The following is a 26862-nucleotide window of genomic DNA, read 5'->3' as shown; positions in this document are numbered from 1 at the left end:
ATCAGACTGGTTTGTGATCGTGGGCGAGTTGACGGTAGCCATTGATTTCCAGTAGGAAAAAAATACTATGAAAGTCATTTGATTCCGTCAACTGTTTGATTACCAACAATATTTATAATATCTTACTTTGTGTTCAGCAGAAGAAAGACGCTCATAAAGGTTTGGAACAACATGAGGGGGAGTAAATTATGACAACATTTTTATTTTTCGGTGAACTATCCCTTTAAGCCCCAGTTTCACAGACAGAGTTTAGACTAAGCCATGATTACGTCTTAGTTAAATTAGGGCATTTAAAGGTGAACTATGCAGGTTTTTTTACCTTAACTGAACAGCTTCGCAGTCATTGGAATCGTTATATTACTTTTTTCGGGTTGAATGGTGGGCATCTCGCACTTCCCTAATGCCTGTGAGCAGAAAAAAACACCCTTGTAACTTTGGGCCGGCGGGAAGTCAGGAAGTATCACATGATATTAGGTCTCGCGATGTAACGGATTGCTTTACGGCAAAAAAATCTGCTAAAATTCCGTCATTATTGCGCTCCCTCACGCTGTTCAAACCCGAATGAAGAAGACGTTGTAAAGAAGGTCCCGTCTGCTTTGATGTCGTTGATCTACTAGCCTCTGGTATCTGAGAGTCGCCAACGAGTTTTTCAACATTGTTGTCAAATATCTATTCCGAAGCTGTAGGGGGAGCTCTATAGAGAAACCTGCGAGCAAAAAGCGAGAATACAGCGAAGAAATTCACGAAACTGCATAGCCCTGCTTGAAGAAGCTTTTATAAATTAGCCTTAGAAAAAAAACATTACTGGTGTGCATCTTGAGACAAAACAATGACGTATTTTAAGATATGTCACTGCAAGTTGCTTTCAGCTCAAACATGCATTTTAGTCTGCGATTAGTTAAGCCTAGTCTGTGAAACCGGGAGTAAGTTGTGCAAAGAAGTCCACACTACTGTTCCCCAAAACAGTACGTCTCTGCAGTGGACACACAGTGAGCATTGAGCAGTGGCACGCCGCAGGTGTGATACTCTAAGCTAATGTCCTTGCTTTCTTATGTCTGCATTCATCTTCCGTCTCAGATTCCCTCCCTTCCTCTGTGCTGGGATTGTGGTGCTCCGGAGTGAGCAGAAATCTATTTCTGTCCCTGTGTATATTCCTCTCCGGCTGCTGCCATTGCCAGGAGCGTGTTGTCACGGTGATGGACATCAGCCCTCAGCCAATCATCACACACGTGTTAATGCCAAGAAACATGATCATTTTCCACTTACTTCCCACTGCTCATGTGAGTAAGAGGATTGTAGCAGTGTCTAACAGAAAGAAGTCAGTGTAAAATAGGACTCTTGGCAGTCATACACTGAGGATGGGAACCTAACCTGAGGGAGCTGAATGGGTTTGAATGAGGAGATCTGGCCAGGTGAGAGAGTTAGATATGATCTGAACATGATAATGTGAAGGCTTTTTATCCTGGCTCATGGTTGGGATGCAGGACGTATTGGACTTTTGGCTGCTGTTGATGCTCTGGAGATCCAGTAAGAGAGATGTTGTGTGTTTATAAATATTCTTTGAGCGATTAATGTGTAAAACAACTGTTAAATACAGTAAATATTGGCAAAGTTTTGGTAATCCGAGATGGTATTGGTCAGCAGAGCTTGTATGGGCATGTTTGGACATGCATTCATTTCATCTAGACATGTTAAAATGGTTTTGATCATGAGTCATGATTCGAGTCCTGCACACTTCAATGGAAGCCTATTCATTGCCTCTTCATTCACTGTGAAATAGCACTTAGCATGTGTTGCCATGGTGATCAGAGAACACTGTTCATCAGAATAACACTGAGCAACTCAAGGCATTTATTTCAGTCTAAAGCTTGTGACCTTCTCTAGTCTGAGAAATACTGGGAAGATGCACTGTGAGGACTGAAGACATACAGTTGTGGCATTACAGAAATAAATCACCCAAAAATGAAAATCCTGAAATTTTCTCCATACCTCTACAACAAACAAACAAACAAACAAACAAACAAAAAATGCCATTAAATAATTATAACAGTAGTCTATTGTGCACTATAGACTTGCATTGATCAAATGCATTGTTCAATTCAATTCAATTCAAATTTATTTGTATAGCGCTTTTCACAATACATATTGTTTCAAAGCAGCTTTACAGAAAATGCATTTCAGAAATGTACATACAAAAATACAGTTAGTTAATCATACATTTAGGGCATAACATATCGCCGGCGTTGGGTCGTCTCGTCACAGGCGTCGAGTCGTCTCTTTGGGGCATCTGAAGTCTCCATGAGGGGCTGGATACATAACTGGAGCTGACGAACTCTATTTGAGTTATCTCGGGACAGGCGTCCCGAGATAACAACAAAAGAAGGCAGATGGGAAATAATTAGCGTAGCTGCTGTTCATAATATGAATGCATTTGATCTGATTTAACTGTAGTATAAAAGGTATGAGATGCATTATGTGAATGCTTGGCTAAAGAGATGCGTCTTTATTGTGTGGGAAATAGGCTGAAATTTAAATAATTTTTAGTTTAGTCATTCATTTTGTTCTTGTAACAAGGTTAGTTGATAAGGGAAGGAGGCAGGAACTGGGGAACATTCAACACTTTATTCAATAAATAAATAAACACAAAACGAAAGTAAAGCACACACATAAACACAACGTAAAATCCAGGCCTGGTCCTCTTTCGTCCTTCACTGTCGACGCTCCTGCTTTTATGCTAATAAAGAAGAAAAAATACTGTTACAAATTAAATTGTCAACATTATGTTTAGATTCAGTTTCCTTTTCACTGACTTTAACTTTGTTTCTCTTCAGTTACCAGTTTCCTTTGGACATTCATTTAACGAGCACACCTGTCTGTATTCAGTTTATTATCTTTTAAGTTCCTCTTTAGTTCACATTCATTGTCCTGTATTGTTCATGTGTTTGTGTTTGCACGCTGTCTCACATCTGTGGATTATCTGGGCTGACTTTGTTTAAATAAAAACACTTCTAAATCTTCTTCGTCATCATTGTACTGAAACGTGACAGAATACCAGAAATACCAGACCAGAACAGAAAATGGATTTTGCAGTCTACTAGTGTGAGGATTAATTTGATTAAACTGGAAATAGAAAGCTGCCCCTACACATGTACATGAAATGAGGGATGTAATGAAGCCTTTTGAGCTAGAGAAAACCAGATTCTCCTTGAAAAAGAAAGCAACCTTTCATAGATTACTTTAATGACATTAATTATTATTCTGGTGATAGTTAAATCTCTTAATACAAGTAAACAATTAAGTTAAAGAAGAGGAATAAATGAATGCTTGAAGTATCTATTAGTTTAAAGCCCCTCCCCCCATTTCCTTTTATTATTATTCATTTATTATTCATCTATTTAAACTTTTTATCAGACAAACAGCGTTTATATTACACGTCCTGTATTGTTTGATCTCAAATACCAACGAGTGAAAGTGAATGATGTTCAAAAAAAATTAATCTGCAATGTAAAATTATTTCTTTTTGAATTTGAAATATGCACGCCACACACACATTTTTTTTACCATTTATGTTGAAAAAGTTCTTGAAGAGAAGTTTTTGTTTGTTATTATTACTTATATTTGTGTATGTGTTATTGCTAAGATGTTGTGGAAATTGTCATGTGGGTTAGTATGGGTGAGTGATTATACATTGATTTATAAAAAAAAGAAATACACAAAAAGGATTTTGCAGCAAAACTCATCGACTTAATCGACTCATCACTAATCTCTCTGTCTTGGACTTGTACTCTGCCCACTTGATGACAGCCTTCCTCCATTGATTCTGCCAAGCCCAAAGCCTTCATCGCTGCTGGTCCTACCCAGTTAAATGCCTTGATCGCCACTGGTCCTGTTCAGCTCAAAGACTTCATTGTTGGGGATAATACACCCAGCCTGCCTCTCTCTCCCACCTCCTCTGCCCATATCAGTCGCTCCTTCTGCCCTGCCTTCACCGCGCCCTTCAGTCACTCGTCTCCACTGTTGGAACTAGACTGTAAGTTGGCTCCGCCTCATATAAGCTGGGCACCAGCTCTGCGTTTGGATCCCATGGCTTCGCTTCAGACCGCCATTCCCGTAACTCCACCTCGGCCCTTCGACCAGTCGGCTCCAGCGTGGCTCCTCGGCCCCTAGGCTCCACCTGGGATCATCGTCCTCACTGCTCCACCGGGCTCCCTCATCCCTCCTTGGTCAGATGTCGCTCTGTCTGTGGCGCGGACTTCCAGGCCTCTCGCTGTGCTTCGTCCCTCCACCGCTTCGGCTCCGTCAGGCTCCGCCTTCCCTGCGGATCTGCCTTGGTCCTCGCTCGCACCAGAGTCGCCTCAATCCACTGGCACCCTGGCTTCAATTCCTTGGCACGTAGCTGCGGCTCAGGATCCTACAGTGTCTTCCGGTCCTGGCATTGCCTCAGCTTCACCCGGGTCTCCAGATTTCTCGGCTCCATCGCTGGCGGTCGGGCCACTAATTCCACACTGGCCCCTACCACCATCGATTCCACCGTGGGCCTGTGTACCAACTGTGCTCTGGGCTTCCACCTGCATCATCCTGCCATTGCCTTCTCCATGGTTTCTTCCACCATCAGTCCTGTGTCCACCGTCAGCTCCTTCAGGGGTCGTCCCACCATCTGCTCCGCCCCCGTCCCTCCTGCCTAGTCTGTTTTTTTTCTGCCTTCAGCACCCCCACCCTTCCTACCCCTCAGTCGATATGTTACAGTGCGAGGCCGTACCTTTCTGGAGGGTCTAGAGTTCTGTCACCATTATGTTCTGTTTAGCTTTAGTTTCATTTTCATGGACTTTTGGCTTGTTTCTTTTCAGTTACATGTTTCCTTTGTTGTAGTTTCCCGCCACTAATCAGTTGTCATGGGCATTCATGTAACGAGCACACCTGTCTGTATTCAGTTTATTATTTCTGTGTATTTATGTTCCTCTTTAGTTCTTTAGTCCCATTTATTGTCCTGTATTATTGTTTATGTATTTGTGCTTGAATGCTGTCTCGCATCTGTGGATTACCTGAGCTGACTTTATTTAAATAAAAACAAGAAGTGTTTATCCTCTTCATCATCATTGGACTGAAACCATAGAAAACTTTTTGTGTTCCATAGAAAATATAGCAGAGTACAGGTTTGGAACAAAATGGAAATAAATAAGGATAAAATTTTAATTTTTGGTTAAACAATTCCTTTAAAGATCTATTTCTAGAGTACCGCAGTGTACAGTTACTGGATTAAAACCATTCAAAAAATGCTTTATATCAAGCACATTTTAGGTTACCTGGTGAACGATGTATGCATTCTACAGATTCTCATCTGTTCTGTAAGGGGGGTTGGTAAGCATGTGATGTCACAGGTGCACGAGGGTTACTTGAGGATGCCTGTTAGCCTATTGAATATCCACTTATGTGAGACAAAGAACGTGAAGTGCAGCAGAAATAGCCGTTTTTGTTGCCATGGGAACATTCCTCTTTTCTGCACAACACATGCGTGGTGAGTGACATTTACAGTATAATTTCCAGATCAAGGCCATTTGCATATGGCACACTTTTAGTGCAATTATCAAACCTTTGTGGGGCTGACAGGAATCTGCACATACTTGATGAAAATTATGATTAATCAGTTAACGATTAATATTAAAATATTATATATTTAAATATGTAAACATGGCATGCAGAGTAAGACATTTTAATAAATGTACTGTACATGTATGTTTCAGGGAGAAGGCATTGCAAAGCTTGTTATATGCTATTTATATTTGTTTGTATATGTACGCTTTTGTTCAAAAGTTTGAGGTCAGTAAGATTTTTCTTTAACAAAATAAATACTTTCATTCAGCAAGGTTGTATTACATTGATGAAAAGTGACTTTTATTGTGACAAAATAACAACTCTTTTCAACATTGATAAGAAATTTTTCTTGAGCAGCAAATCATATAATAATAGTATGAGTTATAATGATGAAAATGTAACTTAGCATCACAGATGATATATATATATATGCAGAGAGAGAGAGTGGCACTGCAGCTTTCTGCATTAAGGATACTGTGGAACTGCCCTGAAATGGCTGATCCTCCACAAGCATTGAAGGTCAAGTCTCTCGTCTCTCTATAAATATGATGGTCTGTCCCAGCGGGTCCTCCTGCTCGGCTTTTCCACACGAGTCTGCTGACCAGCGGAAATCTGCACATTTGCATGTGATTTGATAGTGTGCAAACGTTCCTCCTCCAATGGCTGGTCGTGTCACAATGATGAATTACTGCATTCTGTGAAAATAAATAAACTGTTGTTCAGGTCTGCTTCTGTACTATTAATGCTTCACATAAACTGGACGTAAACACAGCTTTCCTGACTCAGCAAAAAAAGCATTATTCAAGAATAGAGTGGTAGTTGCCCATTCAAAACTTGTTGCACTATTGCTCGGGTGTTGTTATGCTGTTACTAAAGTGCTTTGAGTAAGTTTTTTTTGATAGTGTGCTAAGGTATATTGTGGGTGGTTGCTTGCTTGCACAAATCTTTAGCTTGGTTCTCTTCTTCAATGCAAGTCTATGAGATATGTTTGCCACTGTTTTGTTGTTGTTGTTGTTGTTGTTGTTTTGTTCACAAATGACAATTATACACTGCAATATCTGATTTTCTCACTCAGTATTTTGTCTTGTTTTCCAGTACAAATATCTAAACATTCTTATTTCAAGATATTAAGAAGCAAAATAACATACGATTTCTAAATAAACATATCAAATTTAGGTGAGTTTTAGTTTAAAACAAGGAAAAATCTACCAGTGGGGTCAGACAAATCTTACAAAAGATAGGCTCAATTTTGATCTTTAAAAAAAAAAAAAGTAAACAAGCCTTAATATCTTGTCATGTTTTTGAAACCGATACCGTTATCATCTTCACTAAAAAGGTGAATTTGTGAAACCGGTGACGTCATGTTCATGGATATTACGTGTTCAGTCTATAGGCGTGTAGTTGTCTTTACAAAGTGACATCGCCAACAACTGACCTGGCATTAATAATACAGCATTTTTAGTCGTTTTCGCGGATCCGTGTGAACAGGGATCATTTTGACAATGTTGTCATCTTTATGAGACAACTTTTCTGTTTTTAGTACATTGTTGTCGTGTAAACTCACCCCAAGTAACAAAATGGGTAACATTTTTCAGTGTAAGTCATTCATGCCCGGAGAACGCATGAGTGAAAATGAGTCGCTTGCCAAAATGCAATACTAAGAGTTTGATCAAATCACTACTGTAGCTCTGATTAAAAGCAATAGTAATAGTGATGCTTGCTTGTTTTTGTAATACATGGCGGGCTACAATGTTACTTAATAGACTAAGACTACAACTCACTGACGGTATCTGTAGCGTATCATGTTGTCCTGACCCCCTCCGCTCCTCTAATGCAGTGCAGTTGTCTTCCCCCGTTGTAACTTAAGATGATGGTCATGGCAGGTCAAGTATTTTTAGCTGTGTAAATTGTATTGTGTTGAAAGGTCAAGGTTAAACGCCAATTGAGACGTAGTGAGGATTTACTACCCTGAACAAGGGCTTACCTTCAGTTGTTTACTTAAAATTGTATTAAAACTCCCATTTGCTTCCACAAATTGATTTCTTTTGTAAAGACTCTTTGGATAAAAAGCGTCCATCATGAAAAAATTCATGATGTCATGGTGACTGAGAGGAATTCATGATGTCAGCATAAAAGGAATGTTGTTTCAGAGCCGGAGCGATTTAGAGTGTAACAGAGTTGGGTTCCGAAAGTAAAAGTCCCATTCATTTTCTCCATGGCATTGATTTTTAATGATAACCCTAAAGTGAAAAATAAATATACTAAAATGTATTTGAAATCCGTTTATTTTATGCTAAGCATACTACAAATTAATTTACATATTTATTTAATAAAAATATCCTGCAATTGTACTTTTGGTATACAAAATTAGTACACTTAAAATTTGCTAAACTGGCTCAACTAATTTTGTACTTATTTCACTTTAGTTATCCAGAAATAGTGCCGAAGTCCAACTAAAGTAAATATATAAGTATATTTGATTGTGGTAAAATGGAACTATTGCAAGTATACTTTAGGTGCACTTTAAATATTTTGCATTTAAAGACTAATATTATACAGAGATCATACTATCCTTACTAATAGTGATATTAAAACACATTGATTAAAACTTAATATTAAGAAATGTGCATTGTGCAATAAAGATGTACTCCAAATAAAGTTTATAATATTTATATCAGTAAGTCTCAAGCGATATGTCAGTAAATATGTTAATGGATTTGTACTTAGTATGGAATAATTGTATTTTAAATACATTTTGCTAGGTTTTTCACTAGGGAACATATTATAATATACATTTAAATTAATAATTATTATAATATGTATTATGTATATATACATAATGTATATATATTATATACAATAATATAGCTCAAACAGTAGAGCGTTGGTGCTTGCGATGCCAAGGTCATGGGTTTGATTCCCAGGGAAAGCAGGAACTGATAAGAATGTAAACGTTTACCTTGAAATGCAATTTAAGTCGCTTTGGAAAAAAGCTTCTGCCAAGTACATAAATATACAATTACACATTTAAAGACAGAGCTACCGTGAGTTAAGAGGTTGTTGATTTATGGTCTGCGCTCTGAAAATACTTATGTATGTGTATATAGTAATAAGAACCAAGGCAGCTGAAAAAGGGGATGGACACTGTTGTACTATCACATTTTGATGAAACATTATGAATGCAAATGTGGTTTTTAAATAATGTGCATCAATAAATACAGTAAAATAAAACCAAGAGCATACTGTATATTAAAAGAGCAAATGGCAGTTAGGATTTCGTTTTGACTTTAAGACGGTGCTGCTGATCATTTATCACACTCATCAGGAGCTACATGGCTAATGACAGCTGGCTTTGCAACTATCAGGACTTTCAGTTCCAGTTGTACATGTGTTCAGAATAGCGTATCATACTATTAGAATCTGCCATAGTTACTGCATATTGCAGAAATAGGACGAGCAATTCTACACACACAGCTTGAATCTTTTATTTCAGTGCAATTTAGGTTTAGTTTTATTCAAAACCTTTCTGCATTCAGTCCCTTTTCACAAGCAGTGAGACAGCAGCATGGCCATTCACTTCTCCTTTGCGCTGATGCAAAAGTGGCTCAGATGTGGGCCGTTGCATAACCCTTCACAGGGTCCCTTTTCTATTTTTGTTCCTGGATACGCGTCTCAGTGAGGTATTTTCTGTGGTGACTCGCTTACATCTGTAGGTCTTCTAATGTACTCTTATTGAGCAAGACATGGATGACTGTTGAGACTTATTCCTGGCACATTTGTCTTTTTTTGAAGGTGATGTACAGCAATACGGGAAGCAGGAATTATGAGAACATCTGCATTTGACTGGAGACATTGGACAAGGCTGAATTTGGACTCCAGGTTTGTAGGTTGATGGCAATCAGTGTGTTATATGTCTTACTGGGACTCAAAAGCAGGTGACTCGTCAAAGTCGGTCCTCGACTGCTCTGCTTTTTTGAAGTAAGATAAGCTCTTCTATGTGCCTGCTATAGTTTTAAGATGCAACACAGCTGTATTTCATGAGATGCCAGGCATTCCGCTGGGTAGTGATGCCATGGGGGGGCTGATATGACGTAATGGCATTCTCTGGAGTCTGGTTATATTTTCCCGCCTCTGGCTTTGATATGTTCCTCTGGTTGTTGTTGTTGTAGTGTGGATGCATTAATGCAGATGCATGTGTGATCATCTAAAGGATGATCGAAGGTCAAACTTAGCTACTTCTAGTATTATGTTCACTATTACAGATGAGTTTCGATGTTTTTCTTAAAGGATAAATTCACATCGATCATTGCCCCATGTCTTCGTACTGAATTCTGTGGCACCATTGACACTTGTCAGCCCAGTTTTTAAAGGTGCATTTAGCCTCTGACAGGTTTATCCACCATATTCTTTTTCAATGTGTTGAGGACAATGCAGGATTAAGATTGACCTTGAAAAAAGCACATCTGATCGCTGTATTTTACCATTCCTACACCCTCTCTCTTCTCTGTTTGCTATCATCAGACAGACAGGCTGTTTAGATACTCGACCCGTGGGAAACATTTGACTTCATTGTAGACCATGTCAAAGTTCGGTTTTAGGTTTTATAGCCTGGCAGAGCTTGATATTTCTTCTCTAATGGCTTTAGAGTTTGAATGTCCTAATTAAGAGGTTTGAACCAGATAACCTTATGTAACCTCATTATACACACTCTGATGTATGCAGATGGTAATTATATTTGCACGTCTTCTCAAATTGTGTAGGCAGAGGTTGTATAATTTGCAATATTATTGTTTTATATCCTGTTCATATTGTACCTGTTGACTTAATTGAGCAGTAACATTTTAATATTAATATAATGGAATTTGGTCAGACATTTGTAGATACATTCACTAGTCTTTAGACTCTCTTGACATTCTACAGGGTATTTGACGTAAACCACCAGACACTGTATACTGAGGTAGACACATTCTTCCTAATATTCAGAACAGTGCATCAATTGGGGGTTTTCAATGGTAGATCTTTTACATTTGTTCCCTTGAATCATGAGCATTTGGATACATCCTTACATCAAAAATTTGCAAAAGCTTTTATGTGTAATAGAAAATAGAAATCTTTTGTAAATGTATTTTACTGTGAAGGGTCAATATAGTGCATTTTTGCTTAATAAAAGTATTAATTTATTTCAAAACCTTTTACTGACCCCAAACTTTTTAACGGTAATGTATATAATTGAGTTATTTATATTCATTCATATTTCAGGATTAGCCAGATTTCTTTTTAGATTTCTTTGAATAGCAACAACAACATTCCAAATAGAGATTATACCTCCTTATTATCCTTGCACAGGCGTGTACTTGTTGTACTTGTAGTTTTGGTCAATTTTCTAATTGAGGAATTCTTGACCTTACAGTTTGAGACGACCTTCGCATCAATCACAAACCTCAGAAAGACACAGAGATGGTGCTGGCACACTGCCTTCAGAAACACTCTACTCAGGGCATGGTGAGTTTATGGGCCAAGATGGGCTTGAAGAAGTAACATTTCATTATACTACTCAAGTTATACTTCACCATACAGTAATTGAAATGTTTTTCACTTGTTTGCTGATAACATGTTTTTTTTACTGTTTGCAGACCATTTGGATGTGGTGCCCAGGCCTAAATGTATATAGAGATGGAGACCATTTTTAAACAACTTGACTGAACTATGCTCTTGAACATGTTGAAAGGATTATTTCATCATTTTTGAAAATTATGCTGGTGGACTGACTGCTGCACAATCATAGGGAGCTGTTTAAAGCACTGAAGGATTAAACTTCCAAGTTAAGTGAGAACTTTAATCGAAGCAAGAAGATGTTCGTTGTCATAGAACCAAGGGCAATGTAGCAACTGTAGTTAGCAAATCCTTATAATGGAGGCAACTAAAACCTCAGGTGAAGCGGAACGTTCCAAACAGATTATCAGTTTCAAAGATGACGAAAAACACTTGCCATCCGAGATGACCCAAAGAGGCCAATCCTCTGGCTCAGAGGACAAAATAAGACTTGTGGAGCAACCCAGGACCCCAGCTGTAAGTCCATCTCCTGGTATGGAGTCGCAGGTCCTTGCTTCAGAAAATAGTCTTACATCAAAATCTAGAGAACAGTGTCACATCCAGCTCAGGAGGAAGAACGTTCCTCTCCCAAACAAACGATATCTTCAGTCGGAATATGAGCTGCTGTCAGAGGGCCTTCACAAAAAGGAGCAGAAGTCTATTAAGACTGGGAAGTATGTATGCCAGTATTGTGGGAGAGCATGTGCCAAACCCAGCGTACTAAAGAAACACATCCGTTCTCATACTGGCGAACGACCGTATCCGTGCATTCCTTGCGGTTTCTCATTTAAAACTAAGAGCAATCTCTACAAACACAGAAAATCTCACACCCATGCAGTGAAAGCAGGATTGGTTTCATTTTCAGAACAAGACAGCAAGCATATGGATGAGGAGTTGACTGTGGCAGAGGGCGAGATGCGTTTTGATGATGAGCAGAGCAGTGACACCGATGAAGAAGTTGTGGAGGACTTGTCCTTGGATACAACAAGCCATATCAAAGACACAGAGGGTTTTGTGCAAGAAAAAGGAGGGAAACAGGCAAAAGGGGAAACCATGTTCTCTGCTCAGACTTCAGTCAAAAAGGAAACAGGGTCATCAGGAAAAGTATCTTTATGGCAGTTCCGGGAAATGTCGGCACCTGCGGCTATTGCTCAGGTGGACCAAATTATTGAATTCTCCTCCATCAAGCAAAGACTGGCACTTCGGCTTTCGGAGAAGAAAAGTCAAGACTCTGATCAGTCTCTTTCCCTGCCCAGTTCATACAGTAAAGGCAGCACTGATTCAGGATACTTCTCACGTTCTGAGAGTGCAGAGCAACAGATCAACCAGTCGAGCGCGAATGCCAAATCGTATCAAGAAATTATGTTTGGGAAATGTTATAGACCAACGACCAGGCCAAAGCAATCAATCACTGTACAAACTTGCATGACAGACATAAATGAAGCCACATCTAGCTTCATGATTACATTGAACAAAGGCATGATCCCTGGTGACACAGACTCCTCTATTCACAGAAGCAAAAAAGACCTAGTTCGATCAATAAAAATTGATTCAGAGTCCTTCCAAGAGGAAGATTACCAAGAATGTCAAAACCCTAGCTCTGACTTTCTGGAAACGGCATCAGAGAGTAGTGTATTCTTGCGCAGTAATTCTCTTCCAACATCATCTAATTCAAATCTAAATGCACCAGAAGGGCTAAGAAGCAGTAATTCCTTTGATGAAAGATTGACAGGTGCTGATGTCACCTACAGGGGTGCAATGGGTATGAGAAGACTAATGCGGCAAGCTGCGTTTGAGCACTCTGCTAACGAAGGACATGCAGAATCAGACTGCTACGCTCATCTGGCTTGTAGCCTAAAATCAGACTTGAAAATTCACAGCATAGATGATTCCAAAATGGGTGCAGAAAACTGTCAAGAATCTGATCTGTGTTCCATGTCTCCAAGCTATTTATCTGAAAATTCTACAAGGAAACGAAGAAAAGACAAAAATGTCATGGAGGAAGAAGACTTTCATAACCAAGTCAAGCCTTCTGGACACTCAGAGGAACCTGAAACTAAGCAAACTACTTTAGACACTGCCTTTTCTGACACTGATAGAAGGGCTGGCAGTAATGTTATATCTGTCATTCAGCACACAAATTCATTAAACAGACTAAACTCGTCAGAAAAGTCAAGTGATGCTAGATCACACCCCTTAGACAAAATTGGCACTTACAAATTCATGGAAAAGGAGCATAGCATGGAGGGTCACAGAACAGAAGGGGTAGACTGGCAATGGGCAAGCAGCGGTTTTCTACACCAGAAACTCCACATGCCTAAACAGCCACCATCGCAGCCCAGTATCCAAGTTCCCGAGATTAGAGTAACTGTGGAGCCTGACAGACCAGAAAAAGTTCAGGATGTAGGGGTCAAGCAGAAGGAAAAACACACTGAAGAGTTCCAGTGGCCACAGAGGAGTGAAACCCTGTCACAGTTTCCAATGGAAAAACTACCACCCAAAAAGAAACGCTTGAGATTAGCAGAGTTGGAATGTTCTTCTGGAGAATCTAGTTTTGAATCTGCTTGCACAAGTCTCTCCAGAAGCCCGAGTCAAGATAGCAATTTATCTCACAGCTCAAGTTTTTCCCAGTCCCTTGACAGAGAGGAGACCCTTAACCTTGTGTCCCAAGCCAACCCAGATGAGTTTAATAAGCCTTTGGAGTTCTTATCTGTGCCAGGTAGTTCACAAAGTCATCACAGAGAGATGAGACGTTCTGCTTCAGAGCAGGCACCCTATAAATTACCCTCAGAGGTTCCAGAATTTCGAAGTAAGTCTTTTGATTATGGCAGTCTTTCTCCTTCATCTACATCTAGGCAGGAGGAGGTTAAAGAGCGTAGAAGGGCCTTCTTGGTTAGGCAGGCATCATTAAGTGGTGAACCCGAGATGCAAGGTGGTACAGTCTCAGATGAAATGAGCAAGAGAACAACCTCACCAAGCAAACCATTTACACCTGAGGAATCCATTGAGAAAATTAGGTACTCTTTGATTTCCAGTAGTCCATTTCCACAACCCAAACAATATAGCCCAGTGCAAGCATCATCTCAATATGCTAAACCAAATGTTTGCAATGTTCAAGACATGGATAGCATAATGCTTCTAATTAAGAAAGAACCTGAAGAATCCAATGCATCTGAATCTTATATTAACTTAAGAAAACCCCAGGAAGATTGTTCTCAGAGTTTAGGGAATGTTTTGTCAACGATAGCAGTGCTTTCACATGCTCACCAAGCATTAGCAAGTCAAAGCACATCCAGCTTGTTAGTTCCTGTCAGAATTCAGATGCAAGTACCATCTTACGGAAACATAACGTACACTAGCATATCTCATATTCTGGATTCTCAAACAAACAATCCTCTATCGTGCATAGAACACAAAACTTCCTCCTGTCAAAGTCTTGCCATTGTCCTGCCACAAAATATCCTAGGTTGTGATCTATCTCCAGTGTCAGTGCACCCAAGGCGACTACTGCAAAGCTCACAGGCATCACCAGCAAAGCTTAATACAGGCATACCTCTATCATTAACCTCCAAAACCATCTCTACTACAGAGGCCCCCAGTGGTGGAGCAAACAAGCGCATGCTCTCACCTGCAAGTAGCATTGAACTTTTTATTGAAGCGAAACAGCAAAAACGAGTCAAAGATGAGAACATTTATGGCCAGATTGTTGAAGAGCTTAGTGCTGTTGAGTTAGGAAATCTTGAAGGTGAAAGAGAAAGTTCCAAGAATGGTTTCAAATCAGGAAGCACCCCAGAGCTGTGTGAGCCCACTGAGGTAGTAGATATGGATGAGGCCAGCCAAGACTTTTACAGCAATCCAAAGTTACAGTCTTCTGCCATAATTCCTCAAGACACTGCTATGATTGAGCGTAAACCAACACCTGAACACATGATGGCTAGTTATCGTTCTGGAATAGGTGCAATGCCCTCTGCAATCACTGGTGCTTTACTGTTCTCCAAGTTTCCAGGTCTTCACACTACTACTTGTGTGAGCTGGTGCTATCTCAACTCCACTAAGCCAAATAGCACCCAAACAGTGGCACATTTCTCTGAGTATGCCTCATGGTTTGTGAGATGCCATAACCCTAACCCACCAGATCTTAGCACTGGGATGGTTCTTGCTCTTCTCCGATCCAAACAGGGGAGGCAGAATACTATTTATTCAATCGCTACCATGCATCAGCCTGGAGTACTTGTGACCTCCACCCCCTGGAGACCGAAGCAAGAACAAGTATGTTGCCTGTTGTTGGTTTTTGCTGATTTGCCACTTGCTACTATGCTATATTTACCTTTACGATGTTCTGATATTTGTTTAGCCATCTGTTCCAAAGGAACCAAATATTTTTCTGTGGTATTGCAGGTAACTCCGGACTACAGAGAGGAAGATACAAAACAGGAAGTGAGGATAAGAGACATAAGCCAGAGGTGCAAATCTTTACGAGAGGATGTTGCATCTACCATACGGCAAATAGAACCAGTCCGTGTGAAGATTTTTGAAGGAGGGTAAGGATATGTACTTTGATAATGCTAGTGTTGATGCGTGACTGTAGAAATGCCCCCTAATGAAAGTGTTCTCTTTTTTTGGTTGTTTATCAGGTACAAGTCCAATGAGGAATATGTGTATGTGAGGGGTCGTGGTCGTGGAAAGTATATATGTGAAGAGTGTGGCATTCGTTGTAAGAAGCCAAGCATGCTCAAGAAACACATTCGAACGCACACGGATGTGAGACCATATATGTGCAAATGCTGCAACTTTGCTTTTAAAACTAAAGGTTGGTTTTACCATGTTCTTATTCAAGGATAGCTGCAAAAGTTTGGGATAGAAAAATAACCCTGTCTTTTTTTCAGGGAATCTCACCAAGCATATGAAGTCAAAAGCTCACATGAAAAAATGCCTTGAACTAGGAGTTTCACCCACAGCCATGGACAATACAGAGGATGCTGGTAGGAACTTTACTTAAGTAATGTTGGGCAGTAGTATCACTAATAGTGAAGCTTTTAGTTTAGCTGCATTTGTTAGTAGCAAGGTGTTAAATGTCGAACATTTACGTAATTTTTTTTTATATAAGTTGTTGATTCTCGTTGACAATACTTTAGCTTCAGTGTAGAAAACTAATTTTTCATGCATTTGTAAAGAATAGCTTACAGCCTACTTTAGTTATTTTTGATGTAGAATAGTTGCTAGCTTTCAGTAGCAAATCTCCAAATCTGTTTTCTTAAAAGGGCCTTAATTCTAACATGATACTAATTGTGATACTGAACAATTTGCTAATTTTTTGTTGTTGCTCTTGCTGCTTGTGTAGATGACACCCAGAAGTCCTCTGGTATAATGCCATTGGAAACGACCATTAAACATCAGTTCTCAGATGTGGAAGACTCTGATGGTGTCGATGACGATGAACCAGACGATGATGAAGATGATGAATGTGATGGTGATTCTACACCAAAAACGCTGTCCAGAAGCACAAGTCCTCAGTCCTATGCAGTCAACAAGCCATGTCTGTCCAGTTGTGTCCCTAAACATTTTGACCCAAGCTGCAATCTACTGAAGGAACAGCTTGAAGTTTCCTCTCAGAGTATTGAGGATGATCTGACCTTTGAGCAGTCAAGCAGCTCCTTTGAGTCTTGCCCACCTCAGCTGCTGTCGCCTTGTTGGGATTCACCTCGCCAGAGGTACATATCCCCAAGAGGAGATCTCTCGCCACAACGTCACCTGTTGTCATGCCGTGATTCGTCTCCTTTAAGGGCCATTTCTCCAAGGAGAGATCTGAGCATCAGAGGGGACTTTTCACCCATCCGGCAACTGTCACCTGTAAGACCTACAGGTTCAGACCCATTGGGGCAGCGAGCACAGTCTCCGCTGGGTCGACATAAAGGGGTGCTCAGGGCTGTGTCTCCACGGAGAGGGTCTTATCAGCATAGGACCCTCATGGATCCGGGAAGGAGTGTGAGATTTCAAGCTTCTCCCCTTAGACCAATCATCGGAATGCACTCAGACGTGGGAATGGTAGGCTATGCTTTTATATTTACGCATTTGGCAGACACTTTTATCCAAAGTGACTTGTATTGCATTCAAGGTACACATTTTTAACAGTTCTTGCTTTCCCTGGGAATTGAATCCATGATCTTGGCATTGCTAATGCCATGCTCTACTGATGGAAAGTGTACCTTGTAATTTGTAAAATAATAAAATGTACCTTATAATTTGTATAACTTAACTAATATTTTTTATTTGTATCAGAAATATTGGTGAGGTCTAAAAACCATTGAGTACACCTCTTAACTGTTTTTGCAATGTAGGATTTCTACAGTTTTCAGCCTTAAAGGCTAAAAAAATGTTCACCCAAAACATTTTAAATTTAATTCAGTCATTGTTTACTGACCCCCATGTCGATCCTAACTCTTATGCAGTTATGTTTTTCTCTGAAACATATGTGGGAAAACCAATAACATTTTATGGTCCTTTTTGACAGCCATTGTAACCTATGAGCTGTCTTTGTGTAGATTGAAAGATGCATGGAGATCCTTCAAAATAATGGCAGAGTTTTTGGGTGAAATATATTGTTATAAGGCCAGGTGCAGTGCGACTAAATTACATAACAGTATGAAATACTTTAAAACACATTTTCATACCAAAATTTCAGATTTTCTGAAAACAGCTTACAGACCTGAATGAACTGGTCAGGGCTGCGTTTCCCAAAAGCATCGTAAGCCTAAGTTGATCGTAGAGACCATTGGTGGCAATTGTTACCACAAATACGATGCTTTTGGGAAACCCTGCCCTGCACCATGAACAACGTTCTCTTCTTTTTCAGGATCAAGGGGATACTCCTCAGAATCTGTATGTTCCTGTTGGCCTATGCAGCAGTAGGGATCTGTCCACAACCCTGCTGCCAGACATCTTCAGCCATTTGCCTTTGCACTCTCAAGGACAGGTGCCAACACCTGTTCCGATGATCCCTATTGGTGGGATAAGAATGCCCTCCACGTCAATATCTGGTGCTGCTGGGGAGAGAAATACGCTCCCGTCAATTCCACAGGGGAAAATATTAGAAATGGCTAGTTCTGGCCGGACCTCAGCCCCTGTCCTAGATCCTGGAGTGGCCTACAGTGGAGAAGTAGCAACCTCTTCCACTGGCCTTCATAGCAAAGATGATAAAAAGGAGGAGAGCGTCTACATCTGTGCAAAAGCTATTGCATCCCTCAGAATCACATCTGAAGATGCCGCCGATAAACCACCTAAAAGCTGACTTTGTAAGCATTGTATAATCCCATTCAAAAGTAAAACTAAATCCAAGCTCAGACCAGAAACATACTTTATGCAAGTATTCAAACATAGTGAATGGTTGTGTTGAACATACCTTACGTGCGTTCTTGTGTTGCACTGGCGGTTCTTCTGTACTCAAGGGGCGATAGAGTTACCTTTAAGTGTCTGTGCCATTAAACTGGATGTGTTATTATTCAGGTAGCTGCTGTAAACAAGCCAAGTTTTAAATTCTCAATAGTTGACCTGAGAGAGAACAATGACTCAGAGCGCCACCTTGCAGCATTTTACATTGCAGTCTGACACATTTCAGAAGGTAAAAATGCACAAAAATCAAACTTGTGTAGAGTGTGTTTTTGGCCTTGGAGTCTGACCAAGATTATGTGGAGTTTTTGGTAACGTGGGCAGAAACAAATAATATGCACAACATCTCGCATTTTCATTCATTTCAATGCACATGCCATATTCTCTATACCTGCCATACCAATTTTAACTATAAATGTGTATAAGCTTTGAATTTACAACAATACGTGCAAAAAAGAAATATTAGATCAGTATTTCATGAAAAATATTTAAATTGCAAATCTGCATCTCACAGGACAATTTAAACAATTCCTACAGGAAGTGCATCAAGTCCCAAGTATAATACAAAGCACTGCTCGCAATTCTAACTGACTTCGTCTTCATTGACTTCTGCTTGTGCCTTTTAAGAAGATGTTTGGATATCCCTCAAAGAGAGAAAGTCATTCGATGTACCCTATTTATGCACTTAACAATAGTGGTGGTCATTAAGGTTAACTAATATGAGCTATTGTGGTTGCTTTTTGAGATTGCACTTATTACGTACAGTATGTTACAGTTTGCATTTTGCATTAAGCTGTGCTATGACATTGCCTTGTATGCTGTTGTATATTTTTGCTGGCACCTTTATAACTTAACTGCATTATGTACGTTCAAGATTATGAACCTAAATTCTTTAAAAAGCCCTTTTGTTTAAACCTTCTCCACCGTATAGTATTTTTCTAAATGTACCATACCTCGTTTCCTTTCAACTTTAGATTTTTCTGCACTTAAGCAAAGAAATGTCATTACAAGGCATTTTTAATATAGATCTGCATATTATTATATAAAAAGTGGTAAGTATTGTGCATTAAGATGACTATTTGAAGCACTTTAGCTGATAGACTGAATGCCGTGTCATCAATATTGGAGCTCTTTTGAATTTTAGATTTTTTTTTTCATTGAATTAATCTTGACACAACATTCCAGTCACTGTTAAGTCAATTATATGTGCACATACAGTACATGCACACATATTTACATGTTTATACACACAAATACATATTTACAAACACAAACACACACACATAATCACTATCATGTACTGTAATTACTTTTGAAGAGTGTCTTGTGTAGAAGTAAACAAAAATGAAATGGCATATTTGAAGGGATAGTTGCTTTTTTCAGGTTTTCCTTGTCATCAGATGAATGGGTTTGTCTGGTGAACTTGTCTGACTGTTTGAATGTATGAATTTTTAACCTAAGTCATTTTAAATGTCTTTAAAGAAGGTATAAGTGCTATCTCATATTAAACATATTGATATCATATGAAGTAGCAGTCAGTTTATGGTATTTATATTAATAGTCTTGAGTATTTAAAAATGCTGAGATGGTAAATTTAAACTGAGTTTATAATGGACGAACTTTCATGTCATGTTTACAGTATTACATATTAAAGATTTTGAGGTATCTAGTTTCAGTTTATGGCATTTTAGGAAGTTACAACTGTTATTTATCTTTGAACTGGTACATGGTCATCGTTTATAGAAGTTTATGAATGTTTCTTTTGTTTTGCCCATAAAGGCAGCTGATTTCTTCTTATTTAAATGTTTGTTTTTGTTTTACTCTGATTACAAGATGTCCTTTAGAAAAGAAAAACGAAAATTAAAGTTCTACCATAAAAAAATGGTTGACGATTTTCTTACCTCAAAATGCAACATTCGTATAAATTATAATAAACAAATCAGATGAATAAGGAAATGTAATTTCATCTCTAATTTAAGTTTCAGGATAAGTTTTTTGCTTCTTTACCATATAAAGTACTTTAGCACATTACCAAATGCTTCTTTTTGCATTATTTTGTTTGTTAACACTTTACAATAAGGTCTCATTTGTTAACATTCACCAACATGAACAATGAGCAATACATTAATTCCCCTTTGTGCAAATACAACTTTTGGTTTTAACAAATTAGTAAATGTTTAAATCAATTATAACTAAGAATAATAAATGCTGTACAAGTATATTGTTCATTATTAGCTTATGTTAACTAATGATAACTAATGTTAACAAAAAAAAAATTTCATTACAAATTATATATAAATTTCAGTAAAAAAAATTATTGGGAATTTTTTAATGAATTTAAGACTCCATATGTGGTCATGAGAGATTAATGAGATTTAATGTTTGCAATGAAACATACATCTACAATAATACATAACACAATGAAGTTTAATGACAAATGTATTAAAATAAATAACAGTCAGCATTACGCAGTGATTATGTTAGAGAATACGTAAAATGAGATTATTACTTGCAAAATATTTACAAACACTTATTTTTGTGTCTCACAGTGTTTTATTCACAGTGAGGTAGAGAATAATGTGAACACCTGGATGGATGCCATGCAAATTGATGATGTGCAAATTATCTTTTACATTTGCATTCTTTTTTTTTCTTTCTTTTTTTTACGAGTGTCATTGATTTGTTAAATAGCCCAACCTTCTGCAGAGGATTTCAAAAATCTCAGCCATACACAGAATCAGGGTGATAATGGTGAAAATGTACATTGCGCTGAGGAAGATGGTCTTTTCAAAGTGCTCTGGTACCATACACTTGGTGAAGGTTAATGTCTTCTCCAGTGAACTGGCGTCACAGAAGTACAGCGAATGAACCAGGAATCCAAAGAGACGACTCTGGAGCCAGAATGCTGCCATCTCCAGGACGATTCGTAACAGTACAGAAATGATGTAGAACACTGTGTATGTTGGTCGTTTCAGAATATCCTCTTGATCTATGTTTTTATATGCGGCATACAGATGAAACACGGCCCCTGGAACAAGAACCGTCACTAGCTGCAGGGCCCAAAACACCTGCAAAAAAATAAGTATAACTTAAATGCAATGTAAAAAAAAATCCCATTGTTTTTACAAAAAAATCCTGGCAGCTGTGGTTGTCAGAATAATTCTGTAAAACATACAGTAAAAATGTAAACATATTTACCAAACAACCTGGGCATTTTACAGTAACGTACTGTTATTAATAGTTTTTTTTTTCATGGAGTTTTTACAATATTTTACAGTTAAAATTACATTGATGATGCATTCCTTTTTTAGGATCTTTTGATAAATAGAAAAATCAAAAGAACAGAATTTATTTGAAATATATATATTTTTGTAAAATTGTAAATGTATTCACTATCACTTTTCATTGATGTAATGCGTCCTTGCAAAATAAAATTATTAATTTCTTTCTTTGTTTCTTTTCTTTTATTTGTAATTTTACGTAGCCCAAACATTTAAATAGTAGTGTATCACATTTACACTAAAATATTAATCAAGCACAACTGGTTTCACAATTAATTCACCTTTGTCATCACAGGAACTAATTATTACAGACTTTTGACCTGAAGTGTACAGAATAAATAAATAAAATGCCCCAATAACGGTCACAGTCTCAATGGCTTTTTAGCATTTCGCTTAAAATCAAATAAAACAATGAAAATCATTATGCAGAACAAAAGTAATGAAAAACAAAAATGGATAAGGTAAAATAGTTTGGGCCAACAGAGAGTATGAATAATAAAATTACAATAGTTAAACTGCACCTGAAATTTATGTAAAATACTGTTGTCCTGAGAACACTGTTCACCCTTTTTATAACTGGACTTTTGACTCAAAATTGAAATACAGTTCTTGTGAGAAATAAAAATTGAGATACATTCAATGTTCTTTTTTTAATGTTTACCTTTAAACTTTACCTGGGGTGTTACGGGTCTGAACTGATTGTAACAGAAGAGGTTGAGCTCCCTTCTTTCGGGGTCACAGCTGAAGTGAAGGGCCTCATTCCCATAAACAGCAAATCCCAGAACACCCAGGAAGAACATGCGGACAGAGCCAAAAAACAGGGTGTGGAATTGACCAATCACAGTTGGAGGCCGCAGCTACAAAACAAAAACAGTGCGTTTACATGGAGCAGTGTATTCTGATCACATTCGGTTTAATGGAAAATGTGCTATGACGTAGAAATGGCGCAATGACACACAGAACGACCTGATGCTGTTGTTGACGCAGCACGTTTGAGCTTCAGTAACAACCAATGATGTTCATTCTCGTCGTGTTACGCATCACGTTTGAGATTCAACAACCAATGAGGTTAATTCTCGTCGTACGCATCACGTTTCACATTCAACAACCAATGAGGTTCATTCTGGTGTTACGCATCACGTTTGAGATTCAACAACCAATGAGGTTCATTCTGGTGTTACGCATCACGTTTGAGATTCAACAACCAATGAGGTTCATTCTGGTGTTACGCATCACGTTTGAGATTCAACAACCAATGAGGTTCATTCTGGTGTTACGCATCACGTTTGAGATTCAACAACCAATGAGGTTCATTCTGGTGTTACGCATCACGTTTGAGATTCAACAACCAATGAGGTTCATTCTGGTGTTACGCATCACGTTTGAGATTCAACAACCAATGAGGTTCATTCTGGTGTTACGCATCACGTTTGAGATTCAACAACCAATGAGGTTCATTCTCGTCGTGTTACGCATCACGTTTGAGATTCAACAACAACCAATGAGGTTCATTCTTGTGTTACGCAGCATGTTTGAGCTTCAGCAACAACCAATGAGGTTCATTCTCGTGTTACGCATCACGTTTGAGATTCAACAACCAATGAGGTTCATTCTGGTGTTACGCATCACGTTTGAGATTCAACAACCAATGAGGTTCATTCTCGTCGTGTTACGCATCACGTTTGAGATTCAACTACCAATGAGGTTCATTCTCGTCGTGTTACGCATCACGTTTGAGATTCAACAACAACCAATGAGGTTCATTCTTGTGTTACGCAGCACGTTTGAGCTTCAGCAACAACCAATGAGGTTCATTCTCGTGTTACGCAGCACGCTTGAGCTTCAGCAACAACCAATGAGATTCATTCTTGTGTTACGCAGCACGTTTGAGCTTCAGCAATAACCAATGAGGTTCATTCTCGTGTTACGCAGCACGCTTGAGCTTCAGCAACAACCAATGAGGTTCATTCTTGTGTTACGCAGCACGTTTGAGCTTCAGCAATAACCAATGAGGTTCATTCTCATGTTACGCATCACGTTTGAGATTCAACAACAACCAATGAGGTTCATTCTCGTGTTACGCATCACGTTTGAGCTTCCTCAAGAACCAATGAGGTTCATTTTCGTGTTACGCAGCACGTTTCAGCTTCAATAACAACCAATGAGGTTCATTCTTGTGTTACGCAGCACGTTTGAGCTTCAGCATCAACCAATGAGGTTCATTCTCGTGTTACGCATCACGTTTGAGCTTCAGTAATAACCAATGAGGTTCATTTTCGTGTTACGCAGCACGTTTGAGCTTCAGTAACAACCAATGAGGTTCATTCTTGTGTTACGCAACAAATTTGAGATTCAACAACAACCAATGAGGTTAATTTTCGTGTTACGCATCACGTTTGAGATTCAACAACAACCAATGAGGTTCATTCTCGTGTTACGCATCACGTTTGAGATTCAACAACAACCAATGAGGTTTATTCTTGTGTTACGCAGCATGTTTGAGCTTCAGCATCAACCAATGAGGTTCATTCTCGTGTTACGCATCACGTTTGAGCTTCAGTAATAACCAATGAGGTTCATTTCCGTGTTACGCATCACGTTTGAGATTCAGTAACAACCAATGATGTTCATTTTCGTGTTACGCAGCACGTTTGAGCTTCAGTAACAACCAATAAGGTTCATTCTTGTGTTACGCATCACGTTTGAGATTCAACAACCAATGATGTTCATTCTCGTCATGTTACGCATCACGTTTCAGATTCAACAACCAATGAGGTTCATTCTCGTCGTGTTACGCATCACGTTTGAGATTCAACAACCAATGAGGTTCATTCTCGTCGTGTTACGCATCACGTTTGAGATTCAACAACAACCAATGAGGTTCATTCTTGTGTTACGCAGCATGTTTGAGCTTCAGCAACAACCAATGAGGTTCATTCTCGTGTTACACATCACGTTTGAGATTCAACAACCAATGAGGTTCATTCTGGTGTTACGCATCACGTTTGAGATTCAACAACCAATGAGGTTCATTCTCGTCGTGTTACGCATCACGTTTGAGATTCAACTACCAATGAGGTTCATTCTCGTCGTGTTACGCATCACGTTTGAGATTCAACAACAACCAATGAGGTTCATTCTTGTGTTACGCAGCACGTTTGAGCTTCAGCAACAACCAATGAGGTTCATTCTCGTGTTACGCAGCACGCTTGAGCTTCAGCAACAACCAATGAGATTCATTCTTGTGTTACGCAGCACGTTTGAGCTTCAGCAATAACCAATGAGGTTCATTCTCGTGTTACGCAGCACGCTTGAGCTTCAGCAACAACCAATGAGGTTCATTCTTGTGTTACGCAGCACGTTTGAGCTTCAGCAATAACCAATGAGGTTCATTCTCATGTTACGCATCACGTTTGAGATTCAACAACAACCAATGAGGTTCATTCTCGTGTTACGCATCACGTTTGAGCTTCCTCAACAACCAATGAGGTTCATTCTCGTGTTACGCAGCACGCTTGAGCTTCAGCAACAACCAATGAGATTCATTCTTGTGTTACGCAGCACGTTTGAGCTTCAGCAATAACCAATGAGGTTCATTCTCGTGTTACGCAGCACGCTTGAGCTTCAGCAACAACCAATGAGGTTCATTTTCGTGTTACGCAGCACGTTTCAGCTTCAATAACAACCAATGAGGTTCATTCTTGTGTTACGCAACACGTTTGAGATTCAACAACAACCCATGAGGTTCATTCTTGTGTTACGCAGCACGTTTGAGCTTCAGCATCAACCAATGAGGTTCATTCTCGTGTTACGCATCACGTTTGAGCTTCAGTAATAACCAATGAGGTTCATTTTCGTGTTACGCAGCACGTTTGAGCTTCAGTAACAACCAATGAGGTTCATTCTTGTGTTACGCAACAAATTTGAGATTCAACAACAACCAATGAGGTTAATTTTCATGTTACGCATCACGTTTGAGATTCAACAACAACCAATGAGGTTCATTCTCGTGTTACGCATCACGTTTGAGATTCAACAACAACCAATGAGGTTTATTCTTGTGTTACGCAGCATGTTTGAGCTTCAGCATCAACCAATGAGGTTCATTCTCGTGTTACGCATCACGTTTGAGCTTCAGTAATAACCAATGAGGTTCATTTTCGTGTTACGCATCACGTTTGAGATTCAGTAACAACCAATGATGTTCATTTTCGTGTTACGCAGCACGTTTGAGCTTCAGTAACAACCAATAAGGTTCATTCTTGTGTTACGCATCACGTTTGAGATTCAACAACCAATGATGTTCATTCTCGTCATGTTACGCATCACGTTTCAGATTCAACAACCAATGAGGTTCATTCTCGTCGTGTTACGCATCACGTTTGAGATTCAACAACCAATGAGGTTCATTCTCGTCGTACGCATCACGTTTCAGATTCAACAACCAATGAGGTTCATTCTCGTCGTGATACGCATCACGTTTGAGATTCAACAACCAATGAGGTTCATTCTGGTGTTACGCATCACGTTTGAGATTCAACAACCAATGAGGTTCATTCTCGTCGTGTTACGCATCACGTTTGAGATTCAACTACCAATGAGGTTCATTCTCGTCGTGTTACGCATCACGTTTGAGATTCAACAACAACCAATGAGGTTCATTCTTGTGTTACGCAGCACGTTTGAGCTTCAGCAATAACCAATGAGGTTCATTCTCGTGTTACGCAGCACGTTTGAGCTTCAGCAACAACCAATGAGGTTCATTCTTGTGTTACGCAGCACGTTTGAGCTTCAGCAATAACCAATGAGGTTCATTCTCATGTCACGCATCATGTTTGAAATTCAACAACCAATGAGGTTCATTTTCGTGTTACGCATCACGTTTGAGATTCAACAAGAACCAATGAGGTTCATTCTCGTGTTACGCAACACGTTTGAGCTTCCTCAAGAACCAATGAGGTTCATTCTCGTGTTACGCATCACGTTTGAGATTCCTCAAGAACCAATGAGG

General features: G+C 39.1%; 2 protein-coding genes across 3 annotated transcripts in view; one reads left to right on the top strand and one right to left on the bottom strand.

Annotated features, from left to right (window-relative positions):
* The first annotated feature begins 1271 nt into the window (after positions 1-1271).
* On the top strand, positions 1272-20445 carry hivep2b (HIVEP zinc finger 2b). Of its 2 annotated transcripts, XM_079634108.1 has the most exons (9): positions 1272-1412; positions 9385-9471; positions 11003-11094; positions 11226-15453; positions 15583-15725; positions 15819-15994; positions 16071-16166; positions 16526-17229; positions 18038-20445. In XM_079634108.1, exons 4-9 carry the CDS (start codon positions 11503-11505, stop codon positions 18470-18472), a joined length of 5505 nt encoding a protein of 1834 aa, XP_079490234.1. In that variant the 5' UTR covers positions 1272-1412; positions 9385-9471; positions 11003-11094; positions 11226-11502; the 3' UTR covers positions 18473-20445. The 2 variants fall into 2 exon arrangements, with proteins under 2 accessions (XP_079490234.1, XP_079490233.1); XM_079634107.1 differs by lacking the exon at positions 1272-1412 and having other exon boundaries at positions 9267-9471.
* Positions 20446-21242: 797 nt separating this feature from the next.
* The window catches only part of LOC307009486 (gap junction epsilon-1 protein), a gene marked incomplete at its 3' end in the record, with an annotated part of 30469 nt that continues 24849 nt past the window's right edge, over positions 21243-26862 (bottom strand). Inside the window, exons 2-3 of the mRNA XM_079633278.1 lie at positions 22526-22708; positions 21243-21638 (exon numbers count right to left, since the gene is read on the bottom strand). Of these exons, the coding sequence (XP_079489404.1) occupies positions 21243-21638; positions 22526-22708 (579 nt within the window). The remainder of the gene's footprint in view (positions 21639-22525; positions 22709-26862) is intronic.

The sequence above is a fragment of the Phoxinus phoxinus genome, assembly GCF_949152265.1.
Source record: "Phoxinus phoxinus genome assembly, chromosome: 13".
Lineage (NCBI taxonomy): Eukaryota > Metazoa > Chordata > Actinopteri > Cypriniformes > Leuciscidae > Phoxinus > Phoxinus phoxinus.
This window is presented reverse-complemented; position numbering and strand designations above follow the sequence as displayed.